Source organism: Aspergillus lucknowensis (assembly GCF_044049455.1).
Source record: "Aspergillus lucknowensis strain CBS 449.75 chromosome Unknown BJX67scaffold_28, whole genome shotgun sequence".
Taxonomy (NCBI): Eukaryota; Fungi; Ascomycota; class Eurotiomycetes; order Eurotiales; family Aspergillaceae; genus Aspergillus; species Aspergillus lucknowensis.
In genome coordinates, this window is record NW_027263572.1 from 155,536 (window position 1) to 181,742 (window position 26,207).

Genomic DNA, 26,207 nt, shown 5'->3' on the forward strand with positions numbered 1-26,207 from the left:
ACGGGGAAAGGGGTCCTTGCTGGTGCCTTGGAGGAAACGAAGCCAAACTGTTCTTTGAAGAATTATAGGAATGATTCTATAACAAATGGGCCACGACCATACTCGGAGTCCCGGCTCTGGTAATTCCCCTTCTCCAGAAGAGGGTTATTAAGTATTTCTCCCGATATCCTCGTACATTAGTGAATTTCCTCAACCCGCTGACTATCCCTTTCGTATTAGATTCCCGCAGATTGCCATTATGGTCGCCTCATCCAACCCCATTCTTGCCTGGAGGAATTCATGTGCTGTCCCATATACCTCTCTGAACCGTCTCAACGTAGCCAGCATAAACCCCCTCTTTGCACGAACTATATTCTCAACAGCGCCGACATTCCCTCTCAGACCCGGCTGACGGAGCAATCTCTGCGTCGCGTTGACTCCCCAGGAGCGGTTAGAATCCAGATCATTGAGTGCGTATTCCTCGGCGATGCTTTCGTCATCACAGCCGGCAAGGAGCAGTATCAGCATGGCAACGACACCTGTTCGATCTTTGCCGGCTGTGCAGTGGATAAGAACCGGTGAAGGCTCCCGCTGCGCCAGATGATGCAAGATGAAACGGAGCGCCGGGATCCCCGAACTGAGGGTGTGCAGATATGCCTCTGCATAGCCCTGCCAGATTCGAATGTTAGTAACCATTCACAGATGGAGAAACTGGAGTAACGTACTTCAGCAGCGTTTGCATATTGATGCAGACGGGCTGCTCTTCTTTCGTCTTGCCACGCCTCGTCTGGAAAGACTGGAGCTATGAACCTGTCGATTCCAAGGTCTGCTAGTGAGTCTGGGTACTTGGACGGCCTTGAGGCGTCCGTGTGACCAGGAATATGAGCATTGATCTCGACAAGGCTTCGCAGGTCGAATATCTTCTTAATACATAGACTGGCCAATTCTGTCAGACCTTTCTGAGTGATATTGGACGGATCACCACTGCGGAATACCAATCCTCTTCGCATAGGAGATTGGGCATTCCCACCGATATCACGAAACATCCGGACGCCTTCCACCGCAACAAACGGCGGGGACGGATAAATGGCCGTGGATCCACGATACTGCTGCAGAGGCGGCCGTTCGGTCATGTCGATGTCTCGATACTCGCCCAACCAGGGGATATACACTTTGGTGGGTATTTCCGCCTCGCCCTTTACGGCACATCTTCTCCTTTTCTCCGCACCCGCCAGCACGCTATAAGCCATGAACGTCAGATCTCTCAGCGGTTTATGATCATTCTGTCTCTGACCCACGTCCACCTCGGCCAGCGCATGCAACCCGGCCAGCCGATATGCATCAATCAACGTCCCAATCTCCACCCCATACCCGACAGGAAACGCCAGTTGCTCCAACAAGGTCCTCCTCGCCGCAAACTCCCCAGCCAACGGCTGCCTAAACCCAGCTAGCTCCGGCCAATGCATATTCAGGACGGGGCGTGCCAGCAGCTCCGTGACCCTGCCGCCCTCGTGGGGGAGTACGTCCCCGGCCCTCGTTTGAAACGGCCGATCATAGCACGACCGGACCATCTGGACATGGTCAAGTGTAAGCAAGGGTCCAAGAATACCGAGTAGATGCGCAGGCACGGGATCCTTAGTATCGCCGTCTAGAAAGGCGACGACGTCCCCGGACGTCGCGAGGAGCCCGCGCCACATGGCATCGCCCTTGCCCCTGCTGTGGCCGAGGTCCTCAAAGGCGATCTCTGCGCGCTGGAGGACTTGAGCGCCCGCGGCGACTGCCTCTGCCGCTGTCCCGTCGGCGGATGCTGCGTCGATGACGAAGACCTCATTTACAACGTGAGCCTTCAAGAGTGGCTGGACGGCCTGCTCGATAACAGCGCGAATGGTGCTTCCGACCTCTTTGCATGGGATAAGCACTGTTACTTTCAGGTTCTTCTCCCGGACAATGTTCGCTAAGGACGGAATCGAAAAGTCGCTGTGATGGAACCGGTTTTGCTTCAGCCAGACCTCGAGATTGGGCTCCATCCCATTGGCGCAACCTGTCATTTTGGCAGCCTCGACGTGAGAAATGAAGTTTGAAAAATTATTCCCGGGGCCTTGCTCTCAAGTAAATAGGCCGCCTTCAAGACCCGTGGGGCACCTTACGGCCTCCCGCGTGCCCAGCTGTGGCTGAGGCCAGTAAGACGCAATGTGATGCCACTGGTCCGTTGAAAACTTGGCTCCCTGGACTTGTGCGCCTCAAGTTAAACATTTGAAGCTCTGGATGCAAGTCAGCTCGCTATTTCGGGTTTCGGTGTAATCCGGAGCGCCGCAAGATTCCTAGTTCGATTAGGGCGGAGCGGCGTGCGATATCCCCGCCCCGGTGACCGCACTGTTTTACCCTGCAGAGAGTTAGTGGCTGGATATATATAGCAATGTTCAGGAGATTTTGCAGTGTCATGATAAGCCTGTTCATGACAAGGGTTGCCTGTCGGTACCAATAGAGCCGCAAGAGAGCAAAACGTGACTCTCTGAAGAAGACACTGTAAAACAACAATGTTCTTGGCTAAGCAGATTTATTATTAGGATTAGTATAAATAAGCTGGGACCAGCGAGCAACGTCTTTCGCTTGGACGTCACCTGTCAAGAAAATGAACCGATCTCGACTCCACTGCAGAGGGTGGAAAATCTTGAGGCTCTGTGTCAAAGCATCTAGGGATGAGGGCAGCGCATAGCGTTGACAGTCGCCTGGATGCTTTCCAGGACTCACCGTTCTAGTTGGGCCGGGATCAAGTGCACCGTTGACATGGAGAAGAGAGAACTGAAGCAGAGCACCACATTGCACGGTCGTTGTCATGCTGTTAGTAGCAGGCAGTCCATCCGAACAAGGCCCGCTGGCTGCAACTGCACATCCTAACCTCAGCATCCTGAGTTAATAAATTAGGCATACAAGCGCCCGATCGTCTTGCCCCTGAGCTTGGTCGAGTGGATATTTTTCGTCGTGGCTTCCGATGGAATTGATGAGAATAGAGGTAAAATCGCTCCTCTCTGGATGATGCTCAAAATAGACAGTGACGAGGACGAGAATATTCGGAATCTGCGAGATAAAAGCTGGTAAGAGCCAGATGCCGCTCTCTCAATTGGCATAGACGAGTGTGCAGAATGAGTTGCTCGAGTCAATCGCTCGGACCGGCGAACACAGGCCAGCCGTCCCAGCGACGACACATTCCAACAGCCACAAAGCACAATTTCCTTGAAATTCCTCGACCATGACGCTGATCCGTTTCAGAAACACAGCGACCGAGGTCAGGAAAAGGGTCTGCACCATCTGATTGGAGACGAAGCTTCGGCTCGGCATTGCTTGAATCAATGCCCGGCTGTTTCCACGAACCACGAGCAGCGCTCTGGCGGCATACAAGTGCCGACCCCGGACTCTTGACACGGTTCCTGTCGGAATGTGGGGAACATATCGAGAAAGGGTCCAGGAACCGAGGAATGCGAAACCGTTCGCGCACTCTGATTCGACTGGATGCCTTGACGGAAGTGCACAGCAAGGTTTGAAGGATGGATTGTGGGGAACAGTATGGGTATAAGATGCCGGGCCTGGAGCTGATGAGATATTTAAAATTGGAAATTGCATGTCCTCTTGCTTTGGTTCCATCATGGCTCATTCTCTTCTTGGCCTCGTAGCAGCCCTTGGGCTTGTGAACGCTCTCCCTCATCGTGCCGCTAATTCGCTGTCCTCTGTCAATGACACCGCATGGCAAGCTTTTAAGGCCAGCGTGGGCGGACGCCTCTACGATGGCGAACCGATGTTGGCTCCCTGCTTCAACCAATACAATGGACATGCTCAAATCCCAGATGTACTGGAATGCGCCGCGCTGCGAGAGAACAGCACGAACGGTGTTTTCGTCTCGAACCACTTTGGTGGATACCAGAACGTGTGTTTCCTGTAAATTTCCTCCACTATCCATGCCTTGCTAACACCAGACTAGGCCAACTGGGGCGCGTGCCAGGCCACCGGAGAGAGCTGTACGGTTGGATTGATAACCCCTGTGACAAACCCCTGTGATCAGGGCAGTGTTCCGCCTAAATTCGTGGATGCTCGCAGTGTCGAGGATATACAGAAAACCCTGGCCTTTGCCAGCGCAAATGGACTGCCGGTAGTGGTCAAGAACACGGGACATGACTATACGGGCCGTAGCTCAGGCGCAGACTCGCTTGGCCTGTGGTATGTGATTACCAGCTCTCTTGTACGCGACGTGGTACTCATCAGCTCCAGGACACATCATATTCAACCTCCCATGACGGTTGAGCAGGGCTTCATCCCCGAGGGTTGCACCACGAGTGTTGGGGATACCATCACGTTCGGTGCTGGACAACAGTTTGCAGGAATCTACGAGTTCGCGCATGAGCATAACTATCGCGTCGTAGGGGGCAGCTCAACTACTGTGGGCGCAGCAGGTGGCTGGATCACTGGAGGTGGACATAGTGTCCTCTCAAACGAGCTTGGTAAACTCCTTACACCAGCGTCCTCGTGGGGATTACTGATGTTTCCAAGGGCTTGGTGTGGACAATGTCCAACAACTCAAAGCCGTCCTTCCTAACGGCACATACATCACCGCCAACCGGTGCCAGAATCAGGATATCTTCTTTGCCCTACGAGGTGGTGGTGGGGGTACCTTTGGAGTGATCACCGAAATGAGCACCCTTGCTCACCCTGAGAAGCCGATGGTTACTATATCAGCCTCATTGCTGAGCCTCGATCCCAATAGCGCGTCAGACTTCATCTCGATTATCGTCGCCAATGCGGATAAGTGGGCTTCTGAGGGCTGGGGCGGCTACATTCAACCAGGCCTCCTCGGCAACGGCATCTCAAGCTTTTTCATGGCCACCTCGCTGCTCGACCAGTCTGCTGCCGAAAAATCAATGAAGCCAGTCACGGACTTTGCTCATCGCCTCGGCACACTTCCCCTTGTCAAGATCAGCTCAACAGAGACATACTTCGACGTCCTCGAGGACCTCATCGGCACCGGGGCAGGAAACTCTCTAGGCAGCGGCGGCGCAATAGCCATGTCGTCGCGCATCATACCGCAGAAGTACTTCCAGGGCGAAGAAAACCAGGAGAAGCTCTCCTCCATCCTGTACGATATCCTCGCCACCACACACAACGGCACCCAGGATTCCGACTCAAGCTTGGATGTTGCACCCCTCTTCATCTGCGTCACTGCACCAACAATCTACTCCCAGACCCTACCTGAGTCTGACCAGCCCAGTGGGCCCGGCGCGTCCTCTGTCACCCCCGCCTGGCGTACGGGACTCTGGCATGCCATTCACCTGCGCCCATTCGCCGGCACAAAAACGAGGGATCCGGTGGCCGTCCGGAAAATCTTCCAAGCTGCCCATGATGCGATGGAGCCGCTTCGCGAGTTCACCCCTGATGGGGGTGCGTATCAGAATGAGGCGGACGCGTTTGAGATGGATCCTGTCGGTTCGTTCTGGGGAGAGGAGAACTACGCTCGGTTGATGAAGATCAAGAAGGAGGTTGATCCGGCCAATGTCTTGAGCGTGCATAACGGGGTTGGCTGGGATACCAACGATGAGAGGTTCCGCTGTTACCCGGACGTTGTTGTATGAGGCTGGCTGCAGCTGTGCTGCACGGCCGTATTATCATTAGGAGTGTGATGCAGTATGTATCTGAATGGAAATACTTTGGTCGTCAGCATCGCCAGAATCTGTCGGGATGACCGCAGAGTATGTGATATCTGCAACCCAGAGCTTCCAGGATAGGAGCTATACGACTACGACTTGATGTGGGCGGGGCGAGACGCAGAGTGTCGACAGGCCATGCATGAAGAACTCGTAGGCGTAAGCGACCTTCGGGATGGTTCCTTATCAGAATTCTCGCATCTCTGGTCACGACGCGAAGGTTTTACAGGCGTAGAAGGTGTGGATATCTCTTCGAAGGTGAAGTCCGACTAATCAGGGTCACCGGATCCTTTTTATCACCACCCAGACACCAACTGTGATACAGCCTGACTTGCCCAGCAAAGAGGGGAAGTATTACATGACTCGCCTCGCGTCGTTCGTGATCAACGGGACGGGAAATGAACCCTTCTTGCATCCGAGCCAGCCGCTCCTTGAGCTGGAGGGAATCCAATCCAAGCAAGACAGGAGCGGGGGATCTGATATCCAGCTGACGAAGTGTGCCAAGTTCACCCATTGTGTGCATTGGCGCTGTGCAAATGGCTGCAGCACTTCCCGTGCTGACAAGTTTTTGTCTGTCATTGATGAGGCCCTGAGAAAGGCTAGAGTGGGTTGGAGGGCGAGAAGACGGACTGTTTTGGTCAGGACTTGCAGACGGTTTTGACTCCAAGATTTGATACATTGTGACTGCGGCTGTGAATGGGTACCAAACGAGTGGGAATAAATAGCTATTAAGATTCTCTCAGGTCTGAATCTATTCACAACAGGATAGAATGAAAGGTTTTAAGTTACTCCCTATTACTTGTATACGCTAAGCCTTATATGACCATTTTATTAACAACAACAGTTGCAGGCGTTTCCTTTTAACCAATTTAACTAGTCTTAGAACACTTTAATATTATTGATCACGTCCATTCCCTGCAGCCAGGACATTGTCCCACCTGAGTATAGCAGGGTGTATATTGAGGCCACGACTCTTGTCTCCAAATTCGTCCGTGAGCTCTCCAACTGACTTCCGCAATGTCTTCAGGCCTCACTAGACCGATCCGGTACAACTACAAAGTGATTGCAGACTCCTTCCAGGAAGCCAAGGGCGGCGATGACCAATTCAGCTTCCTGGACCCCCAAGCAGACGGTCAGGATGTCCCTGAGAATGCAATCCTGCTCGATCCCGAAGCACTGAATCTCGCATGGATCTCTTCCATCAAAGGATGTCTACAGAATATTCACTGGTACGAAGCGGAAGAGGTTTGCAAACAGCTGATGCAGGACGTGATGGAGAGGAACGGTGCTGGTAGGATCCTCCCGGACGCTCTGAAGACCGCGGATCGAAGCAGGAAGAGTAAGGAGCTGGTTGAGACCGCGGTCACCATTGCCATCTACATCTTTCCTACGGCGAGTGTGGAACGTGTCAAGGTGTTGACAAGGGCGCTTGTGTTTCTGACCCTCCACGACGGTATGTCCCAGCACCCTCCCTGTGGATGATGGCTAACACAATTCTTCCGTCTAGACGTTGTTCAGTCCACCACCCGCGACAGCGTTAGTCTCTCTTAATGGCAGTTTGACAATATGACTGACCTTTCCAGGGCCGCACTGCTCTCGAAAATACAACCAATGGTGCGAATCACTCAGACACTAAAGTCGGCTCGTTCGCAGAATTTGCCGCAGAAGCCCGTGCTGTCGACCCCGTCCTAGGAGACGAACTCGTCCAAGCTCCACTGCGCTGGGCAAAGTATACTCGCAATCATTCTACTGACCCTCAGAAAACATTCGACAGTTTCGCTGAATACATGGAGTTCCGTATGACGGACCTTGGCAAGGAGTATATCCCCTCCGCGTCGACCATTAGCTCCGTCCGCTAACCTAACTATCAGCTTCATCATAGCTGGTCTCAGATTTAGCTGCGCCTTGAGGCTCTCAACCGAAGAACTCGCCCCTTTGACGCAATCCAGAAGCTCTACATCCGTCACGCAGCGCTAATCAACAACCTATACTCATATGAGAATGAGCGCCGTGAATGCGGTGCGACTCTGCTCAACGCCGTACATGTCCTGGAGAGACTCCTCGGGATTTCTCCGGACCATGCAAAGAACGTCATACGGACTGTGGTTTGGGATACAGAGAAGCAGCTCCGTGCTGAATATACTCGCCTCGTAGAGCTGCCTGGATTCTACGACGAGCAGCAGCGGTACTTGAAGAGGATCATCGAGAGTACTGTGGGCAACGTGATGTATTCCTTGACAACCTATCGCTATGCGAGGCTCACGGGGAACTTGATTGGCGCCTGTTTGGAGTAACTGAGAATTTGTTCGTCTGTTGATGAAGTGATGGAATCATTATGGACTGCCTAATCTCCTGTTTTGTATAGCATACTAGTTAAATGTAGTGAAGCTGTAGCGGAGGATAAAATACTGTGGTGGGCGAAAGCTGATATGGTTGAGCAAACGCATGACAAGGAGTCTTTTATTCAGCTCAGATGTCTGCTACCCTACTGAATAAAGAGCTCTAGGGTCCGAAAACAAATATTAAATGGTTTACAGACGTTGATCTTTCAACACCCAAACCAATGGTATTGAAAAGAGAATTGAACGCCTTGATATACTGTATATACAGTTACTGGAACACAAGAGTAGAATCACGTTTACACATAGCAGAATCCATATCGACACATTGAAAGGCTATTGCACTGCATGGCCTTTCAACCTCACCAACTACGCAACCACATGCCAGCATCATCGGGGTCACTACGGCGTCCTGATATACTCTGCCCACTCGATCAACTTCGTAATAGCAGTCCCCATTTTCGGCCCCTGATAGCTGATATAGAAGTTTCTCATTGGCGCCCGTCGATCCACAACCGGCCACCGTCTCGAGTGGTAAACAAAGCGCACCCCCCCGGCGTCGGCAACAGTCGTCTCAGAGACAGCAGGGAAATGCACATACCCCTTCTTCTCCCCGCGCTCCTTCAGGCAATGCAGCGTAATCGACTCCAAAGCGGGACAATTATCCCCAATCCACCGCAGCAGCTCGACCCACCAGCCATGCGGCAGCGAGCACGAGACAATCTCCAGCTTCTTTAGGGTCCTCTTGTTATTGCGCAGCACACCCGCAATCACATCCGCGCTCTCGAAATGGATCTTCTCGAGACGCAGCTCCTCGAGCGGGAACTTGCATTCCATGCTATTCGCCGCGACGTGGTGCATGAACCACGACCCTTCCTTGCCGTCTTCGAAGTTGAAGCTGAGGCGGCGCAGATTTGGCATCTCGTGGAACATCCAGAAGACGTAGTCGCCTACAGCCGGGTTGTCGAGCTTGACGCGCACGGATAGCGACTCGAGCTTGTTCCAGGCCATGAGGAAGCCCGGGTCGAGGAAGTCCTGCCGGTTAAGGCGGGTCAGGTCGATGGGGTTCCTGTGCTGGGGTGTGAAATCGAGCGTGAAGGAGTCGAGGGGGCGGCGGAGGCCGATGATTATAGCGAGTATAACCGTTACAGCGTCGCTTGCCGTGATGAGCTTGTACTCGTTTGCATCGAATGCCGTGACGGGGCGGCAGATCGCGAAAGACCGCGCGTTCGGCAGGGCCCTGACGATGTTCAGCCATTCCTGGATCGTTGGCTGGGGCACGACGAGTCTGCGGTCGAACTGGGTGCGCTTCCACTTGAAGCCCTTCCCGAGGCCGCTGAAGTTGGTCTCTTTGACGGTGAATTTCTTGACCATGGGTACGAGCCGCGGCTCCTTGAGGAGCTTCTTCAGGCTACGGTACGATCTCTCGGAGAGGTCTGTCTGGATGGACTCGAGGCAGAACTTGGTCCAGTACCGAAATGTACAGGCCTCGATGTACCGGCATGTCAGGCGGAAGGAGGAGTTGTCTGCGGTCTTCAAGTACCATGTCACAATTTCGAAGAGCTCCGGGGGCAGGGTGGAGAATAGGCCTGCTGCTTCATGGCCGGGGCCTGGTTTGTGGCTCTTGAAGCGCGATTTCAGGTATTTCACGAAGCGACGGCCTTTCTCGGTGGCCATGATGAGTGAATTGGATCAGATAGTATGCCGAGTTGAGCAAAGTAGGGAGCGATGGAGTGTTTTGTGCGTTCATGGTCCTCGAATGTATAAATGTTTCGAATATCGGACAAAGAGGCATGGACGCCGAGAAGTAACAAAGGGCCTTCATCTATATTCAGTGAGCTAAAGTCAACCTACCGTGGGTTGAAACGGCCTTTGAAGTTGCTTTGAGAATTAGGGCACCGTCACTTTGTCTCCCTTTAGCCACACCCAGTTGACCGGCATAAGCATAAAGACGCTGATGCTACAGAATATCCAATAATAATTCTTCATTTAGAAATTCGGTAACTCAAAGAATACTTTGAGCTTTTGCCATAATATTGCCCAAGCGGGGATGAAGTTGAAAGTAATAATATCGATGGTAGATGAACCCCGAGCAGAATGAGAACAGCGTTTCGAGTATGTTAACTCTTTTGCCAGTAGTATTCATGTTGGTGACCAAGCGGTCTTTAACTTATGCCACTTCACAGCATACTCACAAAAGATCAAGGATTAGTTGAGATGGATACCTATATATTTCATCCAGAACAAGTATCTAATAAAAGCATTATATTTCATTTTATCAAACAAAAGCAATATCTATAAATTCTAGTAAAGAACCGGTAGGGAAGAATTCCAGAGATACGGAAACAATGGTAAGAATCCTACAGACCGGACCATCAGCTGAGGTTCCAAGTAATCCCCTGGGGCAGTGTCTTCCCACTGAGAGACTTCCTGGACATATCTACCGTAAAGGCACCCGTCGTCGACGACCCATCCGAGACATCGACAAGGTATGCCTCCACAAGACAGGGAAACTCGCGACGCAACACAGCCATAATGGGAACCCAGCTGCCGTCCTTCGTCAAGTGAATCGAGTCGAGTCGCAGAGTCTTCAGGTTACTGTCGTGAGTGCGGAGGAATCTGAACAGTCCCTGTCCCACCAGTGTCCCGTTAGTGAGAGTTAATCCCTCGAGCTGGAAGGTCGGCTTTGCGGCGAGGACGCGGGTCAGGAGCTCCGCGGCGCCGTCGCCATCGTCGAAGTCGATGGCTAGCTTGCGGAGGTTCAGGGAGGATTTTATGAGTGAGACGGCGAAGTCGATTGTATTGTCTGACTGGATGGGGAATTTAAGGGTCAGGGATTGCAGGTTCGACCAAGTGAAGCGGAATGCTGGATGGTCGAGGATCGTCACATCGAAGGATACCTTGTCGGCCGGATTCTCTCCGTTATAGGGGATGAACTCGGACGATTTGAAGTCGATCTCGTATTCTTCTTGTACGCAGTGGCCCGTCGCCGCGAGGATCGTGTTGAACAGGGAGACAGCCTCGCCTGGCGTAGGGAAATCCTGGCTTGCTTCAGAAAAGACAATGCCAGGGGTCCGGGATACCTTGAATGAAGAGCAATTCGAGAATCCCTGGATCACAGAAGTCAACTGATTTGTAACTGCTTGGGGCTGGACAAGCTGTCCCCATTTATCGCGGGGCCAGGCAAAGCCCTCACCCAGAGGCTTGTCCTCTGCGCGTTCAATGTGCAAGCTGTGGACTAGAGGCGCTAGGCGGGGATTCTCAGCCAGGTCTGCTAACTTTGCCAGTGAGTTTCTGGAAAAGTCCGTCCAGACTGCTCGAAGATGCCTGGGCTCAAGGAAAGGGAGGACCCTGTGATCGGTGGGGTTGTAGTCGTAACCTAGAGAGCGAAGGCCAGCAGGGGTTTGAGGCAAATCGCGAAAGCAAGGGTACGAACTGTTTCGCCGAGCAGACATTTTGCCGACTATCAGAGGTATTTGAGTGGTTGTCGAGCGTATAATCGGAGTATACGGGGAAGATTGTGTCGCAATGTATAGATCAACCCAACACGTAGTCGGTCTCGAGGTCCTCCATATATAGTCGACTATGGTCTCATACATACTCGGCCAAACAATGAGATTGCAAAGGCACAAAGCTCGTTATTCTGGATGTACGGCATTAACAAAGCCGTGGTTGGTGGTAGGTCTTACTACACTGATATATGCGAATAGGAAAGAGCCTGTTTGGTATGAGTTCTAGCTGGCATGTTAAATGGGTGAGGCCTGAAACTACTATCAAAGGCTTTGAAGCATTTACACTGGTATGAAAGAATATTCTTTGTGTCACTTGACTCAACAGCATGAGTATGATCTTTGTTATCTGGACAATAAAGAATTGAATCCTATCTGCGAGTATGTCAGCAATTTGTGTCGATAGCGCAACCATAATATCTATTCCACTGTATCTGTCAGCCTGGAGGCTAGCTGAATGCTGTGCTGGTCTTGACGAAGCCCTCGAACGTCTGCAACGGCTCCCTTATAACCTAGGAAAAGTTAGCGGGACACATAACAACCCACATCTACGGTCATACCTCATGGTTCCCATCCAATGGTGCACCACCGTAATATCCATAGTCCCTCATCCAGTGGTACATGAACAGCTGTTCCTCCTGTCTCTCCCGTGTACTCAATCCGGACCGAGGCCTCAGGGCAAGAAATTCCTCATCGGAAAGCTCCTTGACTGCACAAGGCGTGCCTTTCACAGCGGTTACGATACTCGCGATTTGCGCCGGGCTATAGTACGCCTGCGCCGCGTAGAGTGATTTCCCGAGGAAGGCCTCCCGTCGAATGAGTGCCGCCCTGACCATTTTCCCATAATCGATGATATCGATTAGTGGCAGGACGGCGCAATCAGTTGGAATAGGTAACGAGATAGCCCAGGACTCTGTTCCCGACTCGCCTGTCGCAGGTTTCAGGAGCTGCCCAGGGGCGAAAAGCTCCATGTAGAATCCTGCGTGGACGAATGTCGCGGGAAGGTCCAGTTGGCGGATATAGTCCTCGATTCTGGCTTTGGCGTCGAATTCATGGCCGTTGAGGACGGCTCCTGAGGTGGCTACAGAGCCGATTAGCGACCTTGGACAAGCTGTTTCGCTTGCTTCTTCACGTACCTTGTAATATAGAAGGCAAGGAGCTGAATATCAGATGCTTTACTCCGATTTCCTGGCGCCATGGATTAGCATAATACTAATGTACCGGTCCTTGCAAGAATAGCGCACTCTTGCAACATCTGCAACGTTCTTCCCCTGCCGCGTTTCGAGATTGCCATCACAGTTATTCCCAGGATAGTCGGTGACGAGAAACACTGCATCTGCACCCTCGAGCGCTCGTCTAATATCCTCCACCGCATTCAAGCTCGCCTACAACGCATAGTGAGCGCAATGCACTGTCAGACAGGTCCTAGCTCACTAACAGACACAACCTCAACTCCCGTCTCAGCCAGCAGCTTGGCCCTTGGCTTGTTGGTATCGCGACAAACACCCCGGACGCGGTATTGCGCAGCGAGGTCCGCAGATTCTTGGACTGCTCGAATTACTGATCCACCTTGGGATCCGGTCGCACCGAAGACGACGAGGGTGGACTTTTGCGACATTTTGTTGTGGTGTTGGTGAAGCGAAAACCCTGAACGGAGCGGTGCGGAGCCTCGTTTTATGCGTCCAACAGTTTGAAACAGATGAAAGCCTCGAATTCTCGGTCCCTCCCAGCACCTCGGAGACATCGTCCAGTCAGAGTGTACCCTTGGCTCGTCTGAGATGGGCCATTCTCGACATCCTGTGGGGTTTGACGATCAACGACCAATGACCGCGTATTCCCTGCGATCTGCTTGACGTCGATCGAGGTATTGAGTCATCCAGCTCGTCGTTGGGCAGTTGTGAAACACAAGATCCGACGCTACCCTTCATCTGGTAGCCGCATTGAATTGAGATGACCCATGACCGACATGTGCGTGATGCAGATCTTCTTCTTCGCCGTCTCAACGCATGGTCATTGTTTTATATCTTGGTCCGTGCGTGAATATCCCCCACCACGGGAGGGATCAGAGCAGATTCCCCCAGCCTATGATGCTGACATTTCATCAAATCTGTCTTGTATTATTCATAGTGAAGGCTTTCGGGAACAAGGGAAACACCTCGACTTCTCTCTTTTGCATGGCATTCTCTGAGCGGTGCAACGTGCAGCGTCTCCCGAGACAAGCCGCGAATTCTGCTGCCTGACAAGAAATCCAGTGAGGCTGAACTCCCGTCGCTCAAGACAGTACACGAATCAACTCTCCTTTACCTGTTGCTTCGGACTAGGCAACAAGTTTATTCTCTGTGAAGTGTGGAGGACCACGCATGGGATTGAGGAGATCGGCAGGATAAGATCGTGCCAATGTCGCAGGCCTTGAGTTATATTTAGTGGCCAGCCTTAATTGGCCTCCGCCGAATAAAGTGCTGATCTGAGCTGCAGGGTCTGGGGCTGTGAAGTATAGGCAGCCGCATAACTGGAATCAACTCGGTTATCCCCAACAGCCACACTGCGGCAATATTTCGGGATCAAGGGCTGGAAGCAGGAAGGTTGCTTTCCAAAGGCTTGAGATATCGTCATTCTCAAGCGCTTCGCTGGTGAGAGGAGGAATTGAGAGTGTAGGATGCGGCCATCCCTGCGCGTTCATGGACCCACGCAGTACAGTCCAACGCCGACAAAGCCCTAAGGACCAGCAGACTAGGTCCTGACAAACAGTTGTGGCTCTTTCTCCGCACTGACGATTGGCGGAAACGACGCAGGGAAGTGGCCCTGATATGCTCTTGGCTCTCGGAGGGATTCTCCCTGAATGGTAAACGAAATGCCCATTGAGGCTGAGCGTGCCGAGATCTCTGCATTGAACGAGTGTCAACATAGATTGTACAAGAAGCGGCACAATAGACATAGACATGAGGCAGTGCATCAGATGTATAAAGTCGGCCTCCCTCCTGGGGACTTTGCCGTTTGTATCGACGTCGGAACGCGCCGTTCCAGCCCTCGTGCAACCCTCACCTTTAAATTACAGCAATGCTGCTTTCTACATTCAAACTCCTGGTGCTTGCTGGCCTTGTTGGCCTTTTTCTTGTCCCTGCAGGTGCACGCGTCGCCCGACCCTCCCCTGTGGTAAGCGTCCGTGCTCGCGAGGGCTGCGCTTCGGGAAACCTTCTGTGTATCCGCGACGACGACTGGGACGATGATTGGGATGACGACCATGACAATCATGATGACGATGATGACAATCACGATGACGACTGCGACGATGACTACGACGATAACGATGACGACGGCCGCGAGCATCACTGCTCTGTGACCCCAAGCCAGACTACAGCCACTGCTACAGGTACCCAGACCTCTGTGTCGGCTTCCATCACTGTTACTTCTACCGACATTCAGATTCAGAGCCCGGAGCCTACGACTGGGACCCAAGTCGGGGCCGCAACCGATGACGACGATATTGACGACAACGTTGACAACGATGATGTCTCAGGGGACGACGCACTTGAAGATGCAGCTGGCATTCTGTCTGTGAAAGATAGCCTTAAGGCAACGTGGGTACTCGCTGCTGTTGGGGGGTTGTTCTTGCTCGGTTAGGCGGGGCAGGGATGATACCAGGGACCAGGGGGTGGTGCATCTGGGATCTGGATCATGGTGATCATGATGCCTGTGACGACGAGATGCGTCAAATGCAGGTTGGGGGACCATTGAGGTCTTTCATGCTTTAAAGGCGTAGTGCCCAAGACGATAAAATTTTAGGGCTACTCTCCCTTCATGTGTAGCTATATTTGCTTCAATAGGACGATTTACGCCGAGTAGCTGTGGGTTACGCCCTTCGAGACTGCACCACCTCCAACACAGACGTCGTAAATATACGGACCAACCGCTCGACCTCGTCCGCCGTGATAATGAACGGAGGAGCGAACAGAATCGCATCGACAACCCTCGCACAGTGGTACACCGCCGCCCCATTAATAAACGCCCTCGCGGCAACCTCCCGCCCAATCGGCCCCCAGGAACAGAGTCGAACTCAACCGTGACAAACAATCCGCGTCCACGAACTTCCTTCAAGCACGGCGTCAACGACCGCAGTCGCTCCTGCAGCAAGCTCCCCATCGCCTGTACATTACCCATCAAGTCCTCCGCGATTAATCGTCCGCTGCACCGCAAGCGCAGCCGCACACCCAATCGAGTGGCCCTGATACGTATGCCCACTCACAAGCGGATGCGACTCCTGCCCGGCTTGAATCGCGTCGTGGACTCTGGGGCTCACGAGAATCGCCGAGATAGGCTGGTATCCACCCCCCCAATCCCTTGCCGATAGCCTGGATATCCAGCGCCACGTTCCCCAGCCCCAGGGATTGCCATGCGTGCAGGGTGCCGCTGCGCCCCATGCCGCACATCACCTCGTCGTACATGAGGAGTGCGCCGTGCCGGTCGCAGATCTCTCGCACGCCGGCGAGGTACCCTGCTGCGGCGGGGAGGGAGCCGATGGTTGCGCCGATGATGGGCTCGATGAGCATGCCTGCGACGGTGCGGGCGCCGAGGGAGAGGAATTTCCGGCCGAGTTCGTCAAGGAGGCGGCGGACGTAGGTTGCTTCGTCTTCCCCGCTCGGTTTTCCGTCGCGGGAGAAGAAGCATGGCGAGACGTGGTGGAATGCAGGGGATAGTAATGGCGCGAAGGGCGTCCGGCGGTCAGGGCTGTATCCTGCTGCCAGGGCGCCGAGGGTATTCCTGTGGTAGGAGTGTTCGCGGCTGATGAAGTTTATCCTGTCAGGCTGGCCATTGCAGATGTGGTACTGTCGCACGAGCTTGATAGAAGATTCGACTGCCTCGGAGCCTGGAGATCAATAGAGACCTTTGTTAGCCTCAGAGTTACCTTGACGAGACGGACGGAGACTGCCCACCAGAACACAGAAACATCACCTTGCTAAATGCATCGTCACTCTGCTCGGTGAGCAGCGCGGCGAGCTTCTCTGCCGGGTCGCTGGTGTACAGTGAAGTATGCGCATATGCCATATTCTGCACCTGGTCTACGATCGCCTGGATGATCTTTGGATGGCCGTGACCTAGGCATGAAACTGTAGCGCCGCTGCATCCATCGAGGACCTTCTTGCCGTCCTTCGTCTGGACGTAGACTCCGCTACCGCTGGCGGCGGAATCGTAGGACTGGGTCAAGGAGCGGTGGAAGACTGAGGATGTGCTAATTTCCGGCATACTGGGGTTTGATGAGTCCGTCCGTTAGTCAAGTGAGCCCATGTTAGTCTCCCAGAGCTGAGACTTATAGACATGTGTCGTGCGGCGGTGGCCAGGTGTGATAGGTGTTCGGCGCCGATACAACCCCTGTCGAGAGACTAACCAACGACAATCAGGGCTTATCGGCAGTCCACTCGTTCTCGTTTAGACATCTGGTGCCGAACGGGCTAGCTTCCTGCTCGAGGGAGTGTGATGAAGGGCCAACCTTGGGCAGAGGCAAGTCATGAATTCACCGTCTCATCTCTACTCAATACCCAGTCTACTAACACCCCAGCCTTCCCATCTTCCTGAATCTCCTCCTGTAACCCTTTCAACCACAGCCATAGCGCCTCGCTCTCGTCATAATACCTGGCCCAATCCAGAAACCACCTGTCAGGGTAGAACCAAAGCCCGTTCCCCGGGTCGTCATCGCCGTCCCTCAAGCTAGGATATAAATCTAACCACTGCCCACGCCGCTGTCTCAACAGCGCCAGGTCAGTTCTCGTAAGCGCCAAATGGTCCTTGTCCAACATCGCCCGCACATCCCGGAGAAGCCGCTCAGTATTTTCCCTGCTTTCCGTTGAAGCAAACTTCAGACGCCACGAGAGATGGTTGAACCCGGATCGAAGGTCTCCCGCGTACTCTGCCAACTGCGCGTTGATCAGCTCGCCGAGCCACTCTACCAGCATCTTCCCGAGTGCCTCTCGACCATGCTGCTGAACAAAACACTGATGGCACCGTAGCCCGTCCAGCATCCCGTCCGTGACAAACTCACCATCCCAATTATGATATTGATCATGGACGCCCCGGTCGCTATTATCCCGCGGCTCCCAGCGCGGATCCATGCCCCCGAAGCGAAACGCCCGGAGCTCCTGCCACCTCGCACAACCCGGACACCGCACGCGATACAGCGTCCACGGCCGCTCCCGCGCATCATCCCGATAAATCACGAAAACAGGCGCATTAAACGGCGGCCGCTTATTATCCATGACCTGCGAAAACCCAGGGAAATACCGATCCACCACCGTCCCAAACAGGCGCTGTCGCCCAACCACAATCGGCACACGGGGCGTCCCAATGCCCCCCCGTCTTCCCGCTCCCGTACACCCACGGAATTCACCGCGCCGAAACCGACACTCGATGCACCGCCGAATGTGCCGTCTCGATCCGGCGCGCACAAGCTCAATCGCGTGTGCTTCGCGGTCGAAGATGGCGCTCTCGCAGTCGTCCGTGAGACGCATAAAGCGGATCTCATGCATGGATTCGAACTCGCGCATCCCTGCGCCCTGGAACTGGCGCAGGCGATCGCCGAGACACTGGAATTCGGTGTGGCTCTGGCTGTTTGGTACTTCTTGGGTTCGCAAGAGGCCCCAGTTTTGGGTTGTTGTTATTGCGTAGCGTTTGCGGAGGAGGCGCTCTTCTTCGCTGATGGGTTGTTTTCCCCCTGTTTTGCGTTTTGGAGGGCCGCCCGTTCTCGAAGTGCTGTGTGTTGGTTCCCAGGTTGTGCATTTTTCAGATGCGGGGGAGTCACGAATGGGCTTTCTGTATCGCAGTTGCGACAGAGACTGGTTCGTGAACGCATGGTACGGGAGGAGACGGAGACAATCCGTGCAGGCCCAGCGGTTAGCTTCCCATTCTGGGCTGTTACGGTCGGGGTTGAGAATTCCCCGGCGGGAGAAGTGAATAGGTGGCCCGCCTGGTGTTTCAAGACATTCCAGGGCGAGAAGGCGCTCTGCGAAGTGGGCTTTTGTTGGGCTGACAAGGGCGCGTAGGTGCCTGCTTGTCTGGCTGATGGAGATGAGTGCGATGGGGTCAAGGTAGCGGATGACGGCGCATTGGAGTTCGATGGGGAGTGTATAAAATGATGGATGCAACATCAAGATTCGAGCCGAGAAGGTGCCCCAGGACGAGTTGTCTGCTTCTGAGTTGGATGAAGTGGTGTTGATAACAAACGGAGCGATGCGGGGAGGCTCTGCTTATGTAAACACGGCATGCGGGGTTGGCCGCTGACTCAGCGTCTATGCCGAGCCCTAAGCAGATGATCATGGATAGCTTCACCGCAGAAGACCGATTACGGAGGTACAGGCAGCTTGGTATAGAGTTGTAGCAGTGGCTCTAAAGGCGATGTAGATTCAAAGCTATACCGAAGATTATGGCATGGTTGGAAAAGGCCATGGGGAAGCAGGAAGACAGGGCCGAGTGCATTTTACAGAAAGGACGACCAAACGGCAGCCACATATTATGACCTGCGTTCGTCTCGAGGCCTCCGGGTCTCGAGGACTCTGATGGCATTTAGTGCTATGTTCTTGTAGAATCCAACAAGTGTTATGTCCATGGTGATTGGTGTGATATTATCCGAGACCTGGTTGGGGTAACCTCTGCGGATGATAAAAAAACCAAATAAATACTTGATGGGCATTGGTGTGTTAATTGATGGCCTTGCCGCCAACATTGAAGGCGAGCTTCCCCAGATCATCGGGCTTCATTATCCCGAATTTGGATAAAAAAGCACCAGCTCCCCAGTCGCTGCGTGGCCTTCGAATTCCGTAGAATTTCTTGGTGAAAATGGGTTTGGTAGTGGCTGTCTGGCTACTTGTCTTACCGTCCCTTGTCCTGGGACGGATTGATAGGTCGGTGTTCCCAAACTGCACATTAGACATTCTACGGCCATTGATGACTCTGCCAGAGAATGGGTCGTTTCCAAGTACAATGTCGTCCGAACGAGCCTCATCGATAACGAGACGACTCCCCTCCAGGTCGGCAATGGGAACTTTGCGTTCGGCGTCGATAATACCGGGATGCAGGTTGGTGTCTCTCCTGTATTTAATGTGCCGTAGCTTGTTGATAATTCAGAGCTTCCTCCCATTCAACACCTTGTCTAGCTGGGCGTGGCACAACGACTCTCTCCCGACTAACGGGTACGCTTTTAAATCCTTGGAAGAATGACTCCTAATCACTGCACGACAGGGAGTTGACCGACTACACTGGCGTCCCCATGCTCACCCACGGCCGAAACGTCTCCTACGATATCCCCGACCCGGATCTCCCTGAAGTTTCGCAGTGGCTCATTGGCAATCCGAATCGCATTAACCTTGGTCGGATTGGTCTGCGATATAAGGGCAGTACACTTGCTGCGTCTGAGATAACAGAGCCAAGACAGGAGCTTGATGTCTGGAACGGAGTCATCACCTCGACGTTCAAGGTCGCAGGCGAGCAGGTCAAGGTCGTAACGCAGGGAGACTTCGAGTCCGACGCAGTGGCCTTTCAGATCGAGTCCGATCTCGTCTTGTCTGGGGAGTTGCTTGTTGAACTGGACTTTCCTTACCCGCCAATTCACTCGACTACGTACAAGTATGAGGTCTTCGTCGGGGTATACGATTTCCCTGAGAATCATACCACGGCCATTGTTCCCCCGGTGCACAAGGATACGGCTCACATCTACCACAAGCTGCAAGAGACAAACTACTTCGTTAACCTGCGCTGGCCGTCGAGCTCGCCTTTGACACTCTCCCAGCCGAAGAATGCAACGGGACTAGCCACGCACCGGTACACGCTCAGCCCTCATCGCAGAACATCAGAAGTATCTTTCACAGCCCTATTCTCTCCCGACAAGCAGACCCCAGCTTCGCCCTCTACCATCCACCGCCGCAATATCCACGGCTGGAACGAATACTGGAACAACGGTGGCTTTGTCGACCTGACCTCCTCGTCTAATCCCGCAGCAGGCGAGCTCCAGCGCCGCATTATCCTCTCGCAATACCATGTGCGAGTAAACAGCGCAGCGACGGGCCAGTCACCGCAGGAAAGCGGCCTGATGAATAACGGGTGGTACGGGAAGTTCCACATGGAGATGGTGGTCTGGCATAATGCGCATTGGGCGACGTGGGGGAGGCAGGAATTCTTCGATGATATCTTTCCAGGGGTCTACGAGACTCTGCTCCCTTCTTCCCTTGAGAGGGCTACGAAAATGGGGTGGGAGGGTGCCAGGTTTGTTCCACACTCAAAAGGGGAGAACTTGAATACTCATCGCCGGACAGGTGGCCGAAGATGACAGAGGTAACCACTGGCACCAGTTCGCCGGGTGGGATTAATGGCCTCCTGTTGTGGCAGCAGGTGAGCTTCCATATCACACAACGCTAATGAGTCCTCTGACGCAGACAGCCTCATCCAATGTACCTCGCTATGCTCGCATACCAAGCATCTCCCACGAACGAGACTCTGCACAGATGGGATCGAGTCATAACCGCCACGGCAGATTATATGGCCTCCTACGCGTGGAAGAACGAGAGCTCTGGGTACTATGACCTTGGACCACCGTACGTCGACCACCTTCACCTCGTCCAGTCCATCCCCGCTAATCTCTATCTCTATAGATCATACGGCGTAACCGAGAACACCCCGCCAGAGGAAACCACTAACCTAGCTTACGAAGTCGGTCCCCCTCCCAGCATTAGCATGATTGTACCCTAACCTAGCCTTCTCATCTCTAGATAGCATACTGGCGCTACGCCCTCGACGTAGCCATAACCTGGAAAGCAAAACTCGACCACCACATCCCCACGAAGTGGAAAACCGTCGCCGAAAACCTCGCCCCCCCACCACAAGCCGGCGGCCTCTACGCCGTCTACGAAGGCCTGAACGAATCGTGGTGGTCCGACCGCAGTCTCACGGACGACCCGCGAAGCCTGATCATGCTGCAGGGTATACTCCCCGACACGGCGGTGGTGGACCCCGTGGTCGCGAAGAAAACGGCCGATAAGGTCTGGGAGGTTTGGGCGGATGAGGATATCAGGGGGTGGGGAAGACCTGTGCTTGCGATTAATTCGGCGCGGATTGGCGAGCGCGAGAGGGCTGTTTATCATCTTACTGCGTATGAGTTTTGGAGGTTTGATGATGCTGGTAAACGGCCTCTTTATTTTCTGCGTTGGATGCCTGCTAATGTGGTTTGGTAGGGTTTGCGATTCGCGGTGGTGATGGTACATTATCATTCTTATGAACATTCCTCATTGACATACTAACGATTCTAGGTGGCACGCCTCCCCCTTTCATGCCCGGAAATGCAGGATTCCTTTACGCGGGTAAGTACATGGCTAAACTACTTTCCTCTGTGCGCTAGTACTGACGATCCAGTGGCATATATGGCTGCAGGTTGGGCCGGATCCGAGGGGCGCGCGCCGGGATTTCCTCAGGATGGGAGTTGGGATGTGAAGCACGAGGGGCTTCTGAAGGCGTTGTAGGCGTATCTTTACAGTTAGTTAGGCAGAGAGCATTTCGTATGCTCCATGTGCTTGACAGTATGAATAAGGACCGGTACGACGGGGTAGCATAGACATGTATTCCTCTATGCAGTATATAAGACCTAAATGGCAACCTCTACATCGCCTCCTGCCCTTGTACTCCTCACACCACCGAAGATGATGAGCAATCCTCCAGTATACCTCCTCGTCCGCATCCTTTCCCACAATCGGATCGAGATGCCCATACCCCTCGGCCAAGAACCGGCGATACAGCCTCTCCCCGAATCTCCTGCGCAGCAGCTCATAATCTCGGAGCGTACTCTCCGGATCAAAGACCTCATTTTCTGCGCCCGATATGAACAGAATCGGTAACCCCCGCAGGCGTTCGAGGTTCGTTGCCGTGAGTAACGGGGTTAGATCATTGTCCAGACACTCACCCCGTGTACCCATGCGGGTGACATGCTCGAGGAGTTTCGTTGGTGTCCCCGTGAAGAACTTCTCAACGTTGTCGTGTGTTTCAGTGTTCAGGTTGTTGTGGTTCCACACCAGTCCGAAGGCAAAAGATGTCCTGTGGCACGTTGTCGAGCTGCACAGGTCGCGGCGATGGGAGACCGGGTAGAACCGTAGGAGCAGGTCAAGTGCACGCTGGAGGAGGTCTCTCTTCTTCCTCTTTCCGTGAAAGGCGATGGGGAAATATCGACCGTCCAGAAACTCGTAGAGCCGGATAAGTAGCGGACTATATGCTTTGACGGAGTTCCAGTACCCGGAGGCCTGGCTCATGAAGACTGAGTTCGCAGTCACCCCGAGGAGCTGTTCACGCTGCTTTTGCACTTAGAAAACCACCTTATCACGCTTGAGAAAATAAAGGCCCTTGTCTACGTACGTCGTCTCTCCCAGCCGAGTTCCAAAACCGCCACGCTCTTCCCTGCACGCGCCATCCGACTCGCAGCGACGCCAGCGCCATATCCTGATCCCACGACAACGACATCGTATTCCGCCTTCATTGAGGAAAACGACAGACTAAGATGCGGATAATCATCCAGTCGTCGACTCGTTAAGGTCCCCATTCTTGAGGGCTGAAGTGCGCTGAGACTTGCGTGCAAATTCTTCACGGAGTTTCTCGACGCTGAAAGGAGCTGGCGCACTATTTGTGCAGGCGACGCTCAGCCTTTCACAAGAAAACAAACAGTTATCCTGCAGACTCAGCCTTACATCGACGGGCTAGCGGGCTGAAAGAAGCAAATACTTATCCAACACGAGAAGTGGCGGCCCGACGTGGATGGAGCTTATCAGCTGAAGAACAGCGCAGGGCTGAGAGAAATGGGCAGCCTGCATCGTCATTGTCTCTATTTCTTTTGATAGGTCAATAGTGATAGCCTATCTACCAGTCATTGACTTGATACATGGGCACGCTCAAAGCGGGCTGACAGTCGGATCCCATGCACACGGCTCATACTTGTCCGTCGTCAACCGCGCCATATCGTCCTCGCCCAGCTCAAAGTCGAAGACGTCTGCGTTCTCCTTGATCCGCGAGGGCGTCACTGACTTGGGAAGTGGCACGAATCCCTTCACAGTTAGCCTATCACTAATCATATATACCAGGGGGCTTACCTTTTGCAAACTCCACCGAATCAGAACCTGCGCCGGCGTCTTCCCGTACTTCCGACTAAGTTCCTGCAAGATAGGCTCATCCCCTCTCTGATTGCGCACAATAGGGCAATACGCCTGCACGACAGCCCCGCGTTTCCATAGCCACTCGACCACCTCGCTCCTCCCCAGCCACGGATGGATCTCATACTGTCCGACCTCGATCTGCCCACCGCCGCCAGACTGAATATACGCATCCAGCTCCTTCAAATGGTGGATCCCGAAATTCGACACCCCGATCGACCGCGTCTTGCCGGCCCTCTGCGCCTCGACGAGAGCACGCCACGAGCCAAGCCGGGCCTCTTTTCCGCCGAAGGGCGCGTGGATGAGGATGCTACCGCTGTTAATCTCTGAAATAAAAAAGAATGGATGTGGGAAAGGAAGGGGGGGGAGAGCGTACAGATCGAAATACTCGGTCGCCGCCTGTCTCAGCGAGTCGTTGATACTCTGCCTCGCGGCCTCGTAGCCGCTCGCGCTCGCGGCGGGCGGGATCTTCGTCGTGAGGAAGACGTCTGACCGGGCGAGGCCGGCGCTCTTGATCGCGGCAGCGACTTGGTTTTCGTTTCCGTATGCCGCCGCTGAGTCGATCTGTCGTTCATGATTAACTAGGTCCTCTGTCTGCTGCGGGGCAGGAGGTAAGGGGGGAAGTACGTGTCTGTATCCGACTCTCAGAGCCTCGACGGTTACCTCTTCGGCGACGGAGGCGGGGCTGTATGCGTCAGTAATATTCTATCCAGAGTAATATCGACTCGATACGTTTTGTAGACCTGGTGATGTTAGCGAGGGAGTTGTCATGATGCGGGCTGCTGGCCATGACGTACGCCATATCCGAGGACGGGCATCTCGGAGCCCGAGAGCAGCTTCTGCGTCGACTTGATGGTGAGGGTTCGTGCCATGCTGGACCGCAAATCCGCGAAAGGATAGATGGGAGACTCAGGAAGACTGCTCAACACGCTTAAATACTCAGCATCCCGGCTCCGCGCTATCTCCGCCCGTCCTCTTTCGTCATCTCCGGCCCGAGATTCTCCACTGCAGGCTGCACCAGACTGACCGAGTCGCTGCATGATATCATTCGCTGTTCTCTGCGTGGTTGTGTCGGTATCTGTTTAATATCCCTCTATTATCTCTCTCTCTATATATATACATGACGAACTTTCTGAAGCCCCCCAAACTCCTATCACTCACAAGAAGTACCAATCCAAACTCCAGCACATCACACCTCCCCGGCAGCTCCCCTCAACGGCACCTCATCAAAGTTCCCCCGCGGAATATACCCCTTCCCATTCTGAATGACCTCGCACGGATGATACAAGTTCATAATAACCATAACCACAAACATCGGCACCCCATCAAACACAAAGATAAACGCCTCATGCGTCATGAGATACCCACCGTACCCATCAATAAACTCGACAAGTCGGAACACCGACCGCACCAGAATCAGCCCGCTAATCGTGTACAGCGCATACAGCAGCGTCACCCAGTTCTTGACGCGGATGTCCCCCGTCCAGTGCAGGACTCCCTCGCGGGATTTCGCCGTCGACACGCGCCTGATCCGCACGTGGAAGAGGACGCTGGTGATCAGGAAGAAGCTGAAGAAGACGACTTGGATCACCAGGGCGACGATCGTGAGGTTTTCGCCGAGCGTGCGCGTGTCGGCATCGTCGCTGGACATGAGGCCGCCGGCTGGACGGTCAGTATATGTTAGTATATTGTGTATAGAGATAGGATAATGGACAAAGACAGGGACGCACCGCCGCATTGCATGAAGAAGGAGACGACGTCCCCGGCGACGAAGATCTTGGTCATCCAGTTCACGCGCACGAGACTGAGTTCTTCCGCATGGAGGAAGACAATCAGCCGGCCCAGGACCATGTAGATCGAGGCGGCGTAGAGGGCCGGGGCAAGGAGGATGAGGACGGTCTGCAGGGCGTACAGCGTGACGGAGTCGGTGTGTCCATTGCTGAGGATGCGGCAGAGGTAGCCGATGATTTGGACTAGGAGTCAATTAGAAGATAGTCAACATGAGGTTAGCTTTTGAGGCATACAGATTCCACCGATGAAGAACGGGATAAAGTAGAGAGCCCTTGCTCGGAACAGCTGGTAGCCATGCCATATCGTCGTCAGGCCGAAGAGGAGCATGAAGACGCCTCCGGCCGGGATGGAGGGCTCGTAGCCGTAGATGTTGTCGTCGTCGGTGGCCATTCTGAGATATGAAGGTCGATAGTATTCATGAGAACTCTGAAGAGCCTTCTCCATCACGCCCAATATAAGTACTCAGTGTTGACAAGCACAGCCTCGCCAAGCATCAAACGGAGCAGCTCTCGCTCTCGTTTTCGTTTCTTTGCATGGAGATCCACAGCTGCAGCCCTCGTATTCCGTTTCTCCCGAAGAAGCTTAGCATTGGTCGGTTGGCACCTTGTTTCACGATTCTGACGCCCCTGATCTGATCGAATGCTGCTGCCTTGATGGCGTCTGATCCTCTATTGGATGGCTTCCATTTAAGGCTGTACGAGCCCAAGCCCCTGTCCGACTCCGGGTCCATTC

General features: G+C 53.7%; 14 protein-coding genes across 14 annotated transcripts; 4 read left to right on the forward strand and 10 right to left on the reverse strand.

Annotated features, from left to right (window-relative positions):
• Nucleotides 1–27: 27 nt before the first annotated feature.
• On the reverse strand, nucleotides 28–2,370 carry BJX67DRAFT_356843 (nucleotide-diphospho-sugar transferase). The gene is made up of 2 exons (XM_071029437.1): nucleotides 705–2,370; nucleotides 28–648 (listed from the first exon to the last, which is right to left on the reverse strand). The coding sequence occupies exons 1-2, from the start codon at nucleotides 2,025–2,027 to the stop codon at nucleotides 202–204; spliced, it is 1,770 nt and encodes a 589-aa protein (XP_070884931.1). The 5' UTR covers nucleotides 2,028–2,370; the 3' UTR covers nucleotides 28–201.
• Nucleotides 2,371–3,242: 872 nt separating this feature from the next.
• BJX67DRAFT_149546 (uncharacterized protein) lies at nucleotides 3,243–5,745 on the forward strand. The gene is made up of 4 exons (XM_071024774.1): nucleotides 3,243–3,901; nucleotides 3,956–4,191; nucleotides 4,243–4,472; nucleotides 4,522–5,745. Exons 1-4 carry the CDS (start codon nucleotides 3,599–3,601, stop codon nucleotides 5,595–5,597), a joined length of 1,845 nt encoding a protein of 614 aa, XP_070884932.1. The 5' UTR covers nucleotides 3,243–3,598; the 3' UTR covers nucleotides 5,598–5,745.
• On the reverse strand, nucleotides 5,746–6,448 carry BJX67DRAFT_149547 (uncharacterized protein). Its single transcript, XM_071024775.1, has one exon. It carries the CDS (start codon nucleotides 6,346–6,348, stop codon nucleotides 5,893–5,895), a length of 456 nt encoding a protein of 151 aa, XP_070884933.1. The 5' UTR covers nucleotides 6,349–6,448; the 3' UTR covers nucleotides 5,746–5,892.
• Nucleotides 6,449–6,686: 238 nt separating this feature from the next.
• On the forward strand, nucleotides 6,687–7,963 carry BJX67DRAFT_382337 (uncharacterized protein; the record flags this gene model as incomplete). The annotated part of the gene is made up of 4 exons (XM_071033229.1): nucleotides 6,687–7,122; nucleotides 7,177–7,205; nucleotides 7,253–7,519; nucleotides 7,568–7,963. The coding sequence occupies 4 exons, from the start codon at nucleotides 6,687–6,689 to the stop codon at nucleotides 7,961–7,963; spliced, it is 1,128 nt and encodes a 375-aa protein (XP_070884934.1).
• A 447-nt stretch (nucleotides 7,964–8,410) lies between these two features.
• On the reverse strand, nucleotides 8,411–9,685 carry BJX67DRAFT_382338 (uncharacterized protein; the record flags this gene model as incomplete). The annotated part of the gene is made up of 1 exon (XM_071033230.1): nucleotides 8,411–9,685. One exon carries the CDS (start codon nucleotides 9,683–9,685, stop codon nucleotides 8,411–8,413), a length of 1,275 nt encoding a protein of 424 aa, XP_070884935.1.
• Nucleotides 9,686–10,383: 698 nt separating this feature from the next.
• Nucleotides 10,384–11,463, reverse strand: BJX67DRAFT_382339 (uncharacterized protein; the record flags this gene model as incomplete). The annotated part of the gene is made up of 1 exon (XM_071033231.1): nucleotides 10,384–11,463. One exon carries the CDS (start codon nucleotides 11,461–11,463, stop codon nucleotides 10,384–10,386), a length of 1,080 nt encoding a protein of 359 aa, XP_070884936.1.
• Nucleotides 11,464–11,770: 307 nt separating this feature from the next.
• Nucleotides 11,771–13,783, reverse strand: BJX67DRAFT_356847 (NmrA/HSCARG family protein). The gene is made up of 5 exons (XM_071029438.1): nucleotides 12,956–13,783; nucleotides 12,762–12,902; nucleotides 12,654–12,705; nucleotides 12,078–12,598; nucleotides 11,771–12,029 (listed from the first exon to the last, which is right to left on the reverse strand). Exons 1-5 carry the CDS (start codon nucleotides 13,259–13,261, stop codon nucleotides 11,967–11,969), a joined length of 1,083 nt encoding a protein of 360 aa, XP_070884937.1. The 5' UTR covers nucleotides 13,262–13,783; the 3' UTR covers nucleotides 11,771–11,966.
• A 742-nt stretch (nucleotides 13,784–14,525) lies between these two features.
• On the forward strand, nucleotides 14,526–15,353 carry BJX67DRAFT_356848 (uncharacterized protein). The gene has a single exon (XM_071029439.1). The coding sequence runs from the start codon at nucleotides 14,575–14,577 to the stop codon at nucleotides 15,136–15,138; it is 564 nt and encodes a 187-aa protein (XP_070884938.1). The 5' UTR covers nucleotides 14,526–14,574; the 3' UTR covers nucleotides 15,139–15,353.
• Nucleotides 15,354–15,356: 3 nt separating this feature from the next.
• BJX67DRAFT_388899 (pyridoxal phosphate-dependent transferase) lies at nucleotides 15,357–16,758 on the reverse strand (the record flags this gene model as incomplete). Its single annotated transcript, XM_071034427.1, has 5 exons — nucleotides 15,357–15,535; nucleotides 15,577–15,660; nucleotides 15,707–15,803; nucleotides 15,844–16,381; nucleotides 16,449–16,758. The coding sequence occupies 5 exons, from the start codon at nucleotides 16,756–16,758 to the stop codon at nucleotides 15,368–15,370; spliced, it is 1,197 nt and encodes a 398-aa protein (XP_070884939.1). The 3' UTR covers nucleotides 15,357–15,367.
• Nucleotides 16,759–17,001: 243 nt separating this feature from the next.
• Nucleotides 17,002–18,697, reverse strand: BJX67DRAFT_356850 (F-box protein). The gene has a single exon (XM_071029440.1). It carries the CDS (start codon nucleotides 18,651–18,653, stop codon nucleotides 17,019–17,021), a length of 1,635 nt encoding a protein of 544 aa, XP_070884940.1. The 5' UTR covers nucleotides 18,654–18,697; the 3' UTR covers nucleotides 17,002–17,018.
• Nucleotides 18,698–19,341: 644 nt separating this feature from the next.
• On the forward strand, nucleotides 19,342–22,013 carry BJX67DRAFT_372854 (Six-hairpin glycosidase-like protein; the record flags this gene model as incomplete). Its single annotated transcript, XM_071031308.1, has 11 exons — nucleotides 19,342–19,406; nucleotides 19,463–19,580; nucleotides 19,630–19,694; nucleotides 19,744–20,763; nucleotides 20,814–20,889; nucleotides 20,938–21,092; nucleotides 21,150–21,207; nucleotides 21,267–21,675; nucleotides 21,729–21,752; nucleotides 21,804–21,854; nucleotides 21,907–22,013. The coding sequence occupies 11 exons, from the start codon at nucleotides 19,342–19,344 to the stop codon at nucleotides 22,011–22,013; spliced, it is 2,148 nt and encodes a 715-aa protein (XP_070884941.1).
• A 136-nt stretch (nucleotides 22,014–22,149) lies between these two features.
• Nucleotides 22,150–23,017, reverse strand: BJX67DRAFT_382345 (uncharacterized protein; the record flags this gene model as incomplete). Its single annotated transcript, XM_071033232.1, has 3 exons — nucleotides 22,150–22,161; nucleotides 22,215–22,843; nucleotides 22,897–23,017. 3 exons carry the CDS (start codon nucleotides 23,015–23,017, stop codon nucleotides 22,150–22,152), a joined length of 762 nt encoding a protein of 253 aa, XP_070884942.1.
• A 282-nt stretch (nucleotides 23,018–23,299) lies between these two features.
• Nucleotides 23,300–24,770, reverse strand: BJX67DRAFT_356854 (aldo/keto reductase). Its single transcript, XM_071029441.1, has 6 exons — nucleotides 24,482–24,770; nucleotides 24,417–24,427; nucleotides 24,312–24,369; nucleotides 24,061–24,248; nucleotides 23,625–23,994; nucleotides 23,300–23,579 (listed from the first exon to the last, which is right to left on the reverse strand). The coding sequence occupies exons 1-6, from the start codon at nucleotides 24,722–24,724 to the stop codon at nucleotides 23,427–23,429; spliced, it is 1,023 nt and encodes a 340-aa protein (XP_070884943.1). The 5' UTR covers nucleotides 24,725–24,770; the 3' UTR covers nucleotides 23,300–23,426.
• Nucleotides 24,771–24,873: 103 nt separating this feature from the next.
• BJX67DRAFT_372856 (RTA1 domain-containing protein) lies at nucleotides 24,874–25,865 on the reverse strand (the record flags this gene model as incomplete). Its single annotated transcript, XM_071031309.1, has 3 exons — nucleotides 24,874–25,346; nucleotides 25,415–25,657; nucleotides 25,709–25,865. The coding sequence occupies 3 exons, from the start codon at nucleotides 25,863–25,865 to the stop codon at nucleotides 24,874–24,876; spliced, it is 873 nt and encodes a 290-aa protein (XP_070884944.1).
• Nucleotides 25,866–26,207: the final 342 nt, after the last annotated feature.

Coding starts and splice junctions, on each gene's coding strand:
- BJX67DRAFT_356850 (XM_071029440.1), bottom strand. CDS start 18,653: ATGTTGCATCCATCATTTTATACACTCCCCATCGAACTCCAATGCGCC.
- BJX67DRAFT_149546 (XM_071024774.1), top strand. CDS start 3,599: ATGTCCTCTTGCTTTGGTTCCATCATGGCTCATTCTCTTCTTGGCCTC. Junction 3,902..3,955: donor ACTTTGGTGGATACCAGAAC/GTGTGTTTCCTG, acceptor ACACCAGACTAG/GCCAACTGGGGCGCGTGCCA. Junction 4,473..4,521: donor TGTCCTCTCAAACGAGCTTG/GTAAACTCCTTA, acceptor GATGTTTCCAAG/GGCTTGGTGTGGACAATGTC.
- BJX67DRAFT_149547 (XM_071024775.1), bottom strand. CDS start 6,348: ATGTATCAAATCTTGGAGTCAAAACCGTCTGCAAGTCCTGACCAAAAC.
- BJX67DRAFT_356848 (XM_071029439.1), top strand. CDS start 14,575: ATGCTGCTTTCTACATTCAAACTCCTGGTGCTTGCTGGCCTTGTTGGC.
- BJX67DRAFT_356843 (XM_071029437.1), bottom strand. CDS start 2,027: ATGACAGGTTGCGCCAATGGGATGGAGCCCAATCTCGAGGTCTGGCTG. Junction 649..704: donor AATATGCAAACGCTGCTGAA/GTACGTTACTCC, acceptor CGAATCTGGCAG/GGCTATGCAGAGGCATATCT.
- BJX67DRAFT_356854 (XM_071029441.1), bottom strand. CDS start 24,724: ATGCAGCGACTCGGTCAGTCTGGTGCAGCCTGCAGTGGAGAATCTCGG. Junction 24,249..24,311: donor TGAGAGTCGGATACAGACAC/GTACTTCCCCCC, acceptor CATGAACGACAG/ATCGACTCAGCGGCGGCATA. Junction 23,580..23,624: donor TTCGGTGGAGTTTGCAAAAG/GTAAGCCCCCTG, acceptor CTAACTGTGAAG/GGATTCGTGCCACTTCCCAA.
- BJX67DRAFT_356847 (XM_071029438.1), bottom strand. CDS start 13,261: ATGTCTCCGAGGTGCTGGGAGGGACCGAGAATTCGAGGCTTTCATCTG. Junction 12,599..12,653: donor CTTGCCTTCTATATTACAAG/GTACGTGAAGAA, acceptor TCGGCTCTGTAG/CCACCTCAGGAGCCGTCCTC. Junction 12,030..12,077: donor CATTGGATGGGAACCATGAG/GTATGACCGTAG, acceptor AACTTTTCCTAG/GTTATAAGGGAGCCGTTGCA.